Here is an 8505-nt window from a genome sequence, read left to right as displayed (position 1 = left end):
CCTGCAGTTTGGGTGGTTGCATGATGTCTGATAATCGGCCTTTAGACAATATATGAAGGCATCGATAAGCATTTGTACCCACCGCGTGTGGACGATAGTATGTTTTGTGTCTCACTGTGCGTGAGAGTTCCACAAAGGAGAAGAACTATTGGGTAACTCAGAAATTGCGTATTGCAATAATGTTTGCAGTGTCCATTTCAAATGTCATCATGATTTTAGGTGGAATAAGAAATTTCACTATCATTGATGATGGAGAGAGAAGTGAATACACACATGTAAACAAAGTCTAACAATGGCCGAACATTTTAGTCCGACGTTAGAATGTGACGTTGGAAAAACAGTATTTAGTTACTGGGAGTTGAACAAAAATTTGCCAATCGCAATGTTAAATCAAATACGATGCGCGTATGTTTAGACACACAAACATTTCACAGGTCTGTCATTCTAAATGTGTAACTCACTCATTCCGAATGTGAAAGTCAATCATTTCGAATGTGAAAGTCAAATATAGCATCCCAAACCTTGATGGACGACTACACAGAGAAAACAGGGGAAACATTGTGTTACAAAGTCATAATCCCAATTCAGTGATATGAGAGCTTACTGGACATCTACAAGATAAATAATCCTTCTCCAATCTCCCTGTAACCTAATAAAAATTCCAGAAACTTGATGCACATCTACCAGGACATCTACATAGACATGTGATGTGTAAGGAAACTGACCTCTGTTTCCAACTATGATAAGCCATTTTACAAGCAATAACCATTGTGTACAAATTCCTTCCATGCAATTTTTACTGTAGTGGTAAAAATGCAGTCTTTGGGTCATGCCTCTCTCTTTTCAGTATAGAGTGCTCACGTCAGTTTTGGCTGTTTCATTTGTTTAGTATTTTATGATTCCTGTTAATTTTGGCCGTTTGTTTAGTATTTTATGACTCGGGTTAATTTTGGCCCGTTTGTTTAAATTCACTTGTGGGATATTTGGTGATGTGTTTTCCTCCTTTCATCAATGGCGTCACCCCTTTTATTCCCATCCAGAAAAAAAATGCAACTTCACAGTATGACTCCACACTAGTCCTATATGGGGTCATGACTTAACCCAACTTGACTTTTTACAGCCCTCAGAAAATTTATCACTCATTTTGAAACGTTACAAAGGGGAAGAAGTCCCGTGAACAGATACTTCATTCGTTAACCTAGCATGTGTTCCTTAATATTTATATATTTCGAATTGACTGCTACACATCTTGGGAAGTATATGGAATTTCGGGATAAACTCAAGTACATGTAATGTTGATTTTGTATGAATATATTGGAATTCAGAGTAGAATTTTATACCATCTAGTTTATTATTTTTCATGATGAACTTGGGTATCCTACTCGTTAATAGTAATTATCCAAGCTATATAATTACCCGTGATCCCCTTAAGGAGGTCAGCGACCACTAAATTCACACTTTAAAGCTCCCAGGGGGGCATGATTTTAACAAACCTGAATCTGCACTATATCAGAAAGCTTTCATATAAATCTCAGCTTTTCTGGCTTAGTGGTTCTGGGAAGAAGATTTTTCCTATATATTTGTATGTAAAACTTTGACCCCCTATTGTGGCCCCATCCGACCCCCGGGGGCCGTGATTTTAACAATTTAGAATCTGTACTATATCAGGAAGCTTTCATATAAACCTCAGCTTTTCTGGCTCAGTGGTTCTTGGGAAGATTTTTAAAGATTTTTGCTATATATTTGTATGTAAAACTTTGATCCCCTCTTGTGGCCTCATCCGACCCCCGGGGGCCATGATTTTAACAATTTATAATCTGCATTATATAAGGAAGCTTTCATATAAATTTCATCTTTTCTGGCCCAGTGGTTCTTGAGAAGAAGATTTTTTAATGACCCTACCCTATTTTTACCTTTTCTTAATTATCTCCCCTTGGAAGGTGGCCTGGCCTTTTATTTTAACAATTTAGAATTCCCTTTACCTAAGGATGTTTTGTGCCAACTTTGGTTGAAATTGGCCCAGTGGTTGTTGAGAAGAAGTTGAAAATGTGAAAAGTTTACAGACGGACGGACAGACGCCGGAATACAGGTGATCAGAAAAGCTCACTTGAGCTTTCAGCTCAGGTGAGTTAAGAACCAAGTTAGAGCACAATTCATCCAGTGAGCGGAAGTTGAAAATGTTCAAAAGTTACAACCCACAACAATGGGCAGTGCTGGCACAATGGCAACTAATCAATGACTTGGGCAACTTAATAATGAATAACTGTGGTATTGTTTGATGATTTTATTGGATAATTTTACAAAATAAAACTGGACATCATATGGATAATAAATACATGTAAAAGTTTCCAGGAGACTAAAGGTAGACATATTGCATTTATCTCTACAACAACTTCATGACAAACAAGACACAGTGCGCGTATGCACACACACGTAGGTTTTTTCTGTGGGTCTAAAATTTGGTGATTTGCTGGCTCAAAGGTATGCTCATAATTTTAGCGGAATAAATATTGGCAGACAAGGGAGAGTAATATCTCTTGCAAATACTGAAGTCACATTTGGGTGCATATTTGGCAAGTGAAATTTTAACAGCAAGCTATCTAACCGCTAAAATAAGCCAAATTTAATCATACCGTGGAAAAACCTCCTATGCGGCATTATATACATACATGTATGTAGTGTATAATTATCATGCATAAAAAACAAAAAAAATTACATGCATGTCATGGTTAAAAAAGAAAAGAAAATCTTGGATTTCAGTGCATAAAACAAGAGGGCTATGGGCCATATCGCTCACCTGGGCATTTGCCGTTTCCCATAAAAAACATTAATCCCCAATATTGCCACACAGAACATGGTGTGAAGAAACATGAAATCAGGACTACTGAATATTAATTCCATTCCTAAAAAGATTGCAAAGAACTTTATATATACTTTTTAGTGAATGTGAATCATGGTGTGAATTTGAATTTAAGTCACAAGAGAATGCATGCATACTGTACACTGCTGGTGCTTTAGACGATTCTATGTACAGCTTTACTTCTCCATCATGGCTCCACCCAAGCATTGTGAATCACAATTGGTTTTTTTTTTTTTTTTACAAACTTGAGTCTTCATCAAATATGTAGAAGCTTTTCTACATGATATGCGTTTCTGGTCGAGCAATCCCTGAGATTTTGAAACCATACAATGCTATTTAAAAAATTTCTTACTTATCATCCCTTCTATGGGAGTCTGATTCATCATTTTATCAAACTTAAAATCCCCTCACCCACATCTCTGCATAGATCTGTAGCATGTAACATGAGGTGTCGATTTATATGGACCCATCCACAAGACCTGCGGCACATTTGGCAAAGGTTATTCCTTTACTTGCATCTTGGTTTGACATGGCCAAGGCACAAGTTGGACTCGGACTGACCACCTCTCGGTCACAAAGCGAATGCTTTAAAACCGAGCTCACAGTGACCATTTACAGAGAGACAAATTTTGATCAAACTACTTGAGCTTTCAGCTCAGGCGAATATATAAATCATAACAATATTTACATCAATAATATTTTCAACTTTCAAATTTTGATAACCTAAAAATTAATCCTGTTACAATTCCTAATCAATTCCAAGACGCCCATGGTCTGGTATGTTGCCAGGAGCAGTCTCTTAAATGGATCAGTCACCCTAATCAATTCTAAGACACTGAAAGTCTGGCATGTTGCCGGGAGAGGTCTCCTGAATGGATCAGTCATCCTAATCAATTCCAAGACACCCAAAGTCTGGTATGTTACCGGGAGAGGTCTCCTGAATGGACCAGTCATCCTCTGCCTGGCAGATGGGGTGTTGATGTTCACTGATCCGAATTTCTGGGAATGGCTGCTCCAGAGGAACATAAGCTTCACCAAACCCTCTTTCACTTTCCTCACTGACCTCACACTGGTTCCCCATGCCAGACCAACACTGGTTCCCCTCCCTGGAACCACAGTAGCCGAGCTCCATGGACTCCCGATTTGCCTCGGCTGTTCTCATGACTTTCGCGGCTGGTCTAGGGGACTGGGTTTTTAGCTTTCTCTTGAGTTCGTTCCTCACCATGCGCTTCCTAAGTTGCTTGTTCTCACTCATGATTTCCTCCCCTTTTGACGACAGCTTAGTCATCTGTTCAAAAGTAATAATTCTTCATTAAGAAAATCAATCTTCATAGAAGGTAAAAGTATTTGAAACACATGCATCTTAGATATCCCGTGGGTATCCGGGTTAGAATAGGTCCTCAGTACCCCTTGCTTGTCATAAGAGGCAACTAAATTGGGCGGTCCTTCGGATGAGACCGTATAAACCGAGGCCCAAGGTCATAGCAGGTGTGGCATGATAAAGATCCCTCCCTGCTCAAAGGCCGTAAGCGCCAAGCTTGGGCCTTAATTTTGCAGCCTTTCACTGGCAACGGTGACGTCTCCATATGAGTGAAATATGCTTGAGAGGGACGTTAAACAATATACAATCAATTAATCTAAGCGTAATTTCCCCCTCATTTTCAAATGTTTATGTCCAATGATGTTAAATAATTTCATCTAATTTTAAGTTCAGACACAAAAGAATTTCTTAATGGAAATACCCACTGCAGAAACATGCTTTCAGGAAATGGGTAATAATTTCCATGATGTGACTTTGAATTCATTCAACAAGCTTAATCATTGTAAAACCCTTAACATACCTGTGATGCCACGGGTTTCGGTTCATTCTTGGGCCTAGACTGTCTGGTCCTTGTTTTGGATTTCTTCGGTATTATTCTCTTTTCCATGCTGTCACCAACTTCCGAGTTGACAAGGACTTTAGCAGGTTGACTTTTTACATCCATTTGTGTTGTTGAATACGTCACATAGTTTCTCTTTGCTGATAGATCTACATAGAAAAATTCACATGTACAATAACTTACCGTCCACTTTCTCTGTTAATACTTCCTTCGAAATGATACCAATATGTTTCAGAATCTCCTTAATAAATTCTATAAAATCTCATTTCACCAACAAAAGAAGGCACACTTCCACACATGCATCCTACATATGCAGAATGCAAGGTGTCGAAACACGAAACACTAAATCTCTTCTGTTTACCTGTCATTAAGTTTCGCGTCTCCTTGGCCGACGATCGCTTGGTCACATCAAACTGAAGCATTCCCTTCAGCACTGCCTTCATCTCGGGGCCGGCTGACTCAGGAATCAACATCTCGCCTAAGTTTTCCTGGTGGGAAACCTGTAACGGTATTTATAAAACAACTATCAAAGCCGGCATTACCCTTCTGAAATATTTCTGGCCCCTTCACCACTACATCTTGTAGAATATCAATTACTTTTGCTATTGTCAAGAGATATTAAATATATATATATATATATATATATATATATATATATATATTGGTAAAAAATAAAAAAGATACACAAAGACGTTTAGTAAAGTTTTAGCGCTTTCATTTCAAATCTTCAGAAACTTTACATTTGTAATGTAAAGCTTCTGAAGATTTGAAATGAAAAAGCTAAAGCTTTGCTAAACGTCTTCATGTATCTTTTTTTATTTTTTACCTAGTATACTTTTACCGATCATTGCGAAAAGTAATTATTATCTATATACATGTATATATATATATATCATATTGTCAAGAGATATCTTAAAACCATTATAAAACTTACATGTCCTATAACAGCCAAACGCTGCTGGTTTTGATCTTTGACATTTGGCTTGGTCCTTCTGATGTAGCTCAGCAGCAGGTGCTCTCCAGTGAACATGAAGCCCACCACGAGACCGGCCGGGAACATGTCCGTCTTTGACTGGAGGGTGTCCTCTATTTCCTGTTCCGTCTTCTGAATTTTAAGTACCTTGGCGTTTACGGTTTTTCTCAAAAACAGCTGCCCCATTTCTGGAGCCAAGTATTCTGGAGTCCAGGCTGACATTTCTATGGGGCCCCCAGGCATTCTAGCTGAACCGAAGTCGCCAATCTTCAGGGAGTACCCACCATCCCTATCCCCCATAATGAAGATATTTTCGGCTAAAAAGTAACAAAAAAAATGTCAACTGACTAAATGCCCACATGTACTTAAAAAAAAACTATTCCTGAAAACACATGCATTATTCCTCGGCATGCAGTAAATGGAGCTGACTTTAAAGCTGTTGGAATACTTTTAAATTTGATAGGTATTTACTAGGTTGACAATTAGCAATTGACAACTTGAGTAGATGTCAGAAGGTCCGAATATCAAATATTAAAACAACATTCGCAAATACATGTATACACAAAATCTTGGATTTTTGATACTGCTATTGTTTCAGCACTTCATACTGTTCATTATTCATCATACTGTTTGAAAAATTAAAATTAAATTTGAAAACCTGATGTGTTTTGACAGCAATCAATGTGTGGACAGTGCATGCCATGCAAAGTACGCTGTTACATAAAATACCAAAATAATCAATCAAGCATAATTCTAACTTCATTCTATAATTACAATTTTCCTTAAAATTTGATGTCGGTTTATGTACTGGTTCGAACTTGAGCTCCGTTGAGCTTTTCATTACCATCTTTAGCCTATTTGATCAGCCAAACTGAAGCAAAGTGGCTACAATGATTGTGCCATTTATTTTAACTTCTGGTTTTGTTAAGAATTGAGTAGGTTGCTCACAAATTTTCATAGCGAGTTTAGGATTTTTCTACAGGGGTCATTTAGACAGAGATTTATTTGCAGGAGTATTTTGGGAATTCTTATTTTACGCAGTAAAGCGTCAATGTATACACTGTGTGATGCAGAGACACTAAATAGCACACACACATTTAATATCAAGAGACACTAAAAGCATACTCACGTTTAATATCAAAGTGAATGACATTTTTCGTGTCCAGGAATGCAAGTCCACAACACAGTTCCCAGCTGAGTGTCCAGATGGTGGACTCGGGTAACATCCTCCTCTCATTCACCAGACTCAGCAATGACTGCCCTACAACAATAGATTCAGTAATGATCATCCTACAATAACAGACTCAGTAATGACAGCCCTACAATAACAGACTCAGTAATGATCGTCCTACAATAACAGATTCAGTAATGACAGCCCTACAATAACAGACTCAGTAATGATCATCCTACAATAACAGACTCAGTAATGACAGCCCTACAATAACAGACTCAGTAATGATCATCCTACAATAACAGACTCAGTAATGATCATCCTACAATAACAGACTCAGTAATGATCATCCTACAATAACAGACTCAGTAATGATCATCCTACAATAACAGACTCAGTAATGATCATTCTACAATAACAGACTCAGTAATGATCATCCTACAATAACAGACTCAGTAATGATCATCCTACAATAACAGACTCAGTAATGATCATCCTACAATAACAGATTCAGTAATGACCGTCCTACAATAACAGACTCAGTAATGACAGCCCTACAATAACAGACTCAGTAATGATCATCCTACAATAACAGACTAAGCAATGATCATCCTACAATAACAGATTCAGTAATGACCGTCCTACAATAACAGATTCAGTAATGACAGCCCTACAATAACAGACTCAGTAATGATCATCCTACAATAACAGATTCAGTAATGACCGTCCTACAATAACAGACTCAGTAATGATCATCCTACAATAACAGATTCAGTAATGACCGTCCTACAATAACAGACTCAGTAATGATCATCCTACAATAACAGATTCAGTAATGACAGCCCTACAATAACAGACTCAGTAATGATCATCCTACAATAACAGACTCAGTAATGATCATACTACAATAACAGACTCAGTAATGATCATCCTACAATAACAGACTCAGTAATGACAGCCCTACAATAACAGACTCAGTAATGATCATCCTACAATAACAGACTCAGTAATGATCATCCTACAATAACAGACTCAGTAATGATCATCCTACAATAACAGATTCAGTAATGACAGTCCTACAATAACAGACTCAGTAATGATCATCCTACAATAACAGACTCAGTAATGACAGCCCTACAATAACAGACTCAGTAATGATCATCCTACAATAACAGATTCAGTAATGACAGCCCTACAATAACAGACTCAGTAATCACAGTCCTACAATAACAGACTCAGTAATGACAGCCCTACAATAACAGACTCAGTAATGATCGTCCTACAATAACAGACTCAGTAATGATCATCCTACAATAACAGATTCAGTAATGACAGCCCTACAATAACAGATTCAGTAATGACAGCCCTACAATAACAGATTCAGTAATGACCGTCCTACAATAACAGACTCAGTAATGACAGCCCTACAATAACAGACTCAGTAATGAGCATCCTACAATAACAGATTCAGTAATGACCGTCCTACAATAACAGACTAAGTAATGATCATCCTACAATAACAGACTCAGTAATGACAGCCCTACAATAACAGACTCAGTAATGACCGCCCTACAATAACAGACTCAGTAATGATCATCCTACAATAACAGACTCAGTAATG

At 37.8% G+C, this 8505-nt stretch overlaps 1 protein-coding gene across 1 annotated transcript in view; it reads right to left on the bottom strand.

Annotated features, from left to right (window-relative positions):
* Positions 1–2269: 2269 nt before the first annotated feature.
* LOC125665254 (serine/threonine-protein kinase dyf-5-like) overlaps positions 2270–8505 on the bottom strand; it is a 19099-nt gene continuing 12863 nt past the window's right edge. Inside the window, exons 7-11 of the mRNA XM_048897903.2 lie at positions 6843–6974; positions 5675–6030; positions 5102–5240; positions 4702–4889; positions 2270–4148 (exon numbers count right to left, since the gene is read on the bottom strand). Coding sequence (XP_048753860.2) covers positions 3747–4148; positions 4702–4889; positions 5102–5240; positions 5675–6030; positions 6843–6974 — 1217 coding nt within the window. The 3' untranslated portion in view covers positions 2270–3746. The remainder of the gene's footprint in view (positions 4149–4701; positions 4890–5101; positions 5241–5674; positions 6031–6842; positions 6975–8505) is intronic.

Source organism: Ostrea edulis, chromosome 10, assembly GCF_947568905.1.
Source record: "Ostrea edulis chromosome 10, xbOstEdul1.1, whole genome shotgun sequence".
Taxonomy (NCBI): domain Eukaryota; kingdom Metazoa; phylum Mollusca; class Bivalvia; order Ostreida; family Ostreidae; genus Ostrea; species Ostrea edulis.
Note: the sequence above shows the minus strand (reverse complement) of the source record. Positions and strands in the feature narration are given on the sequence as shown.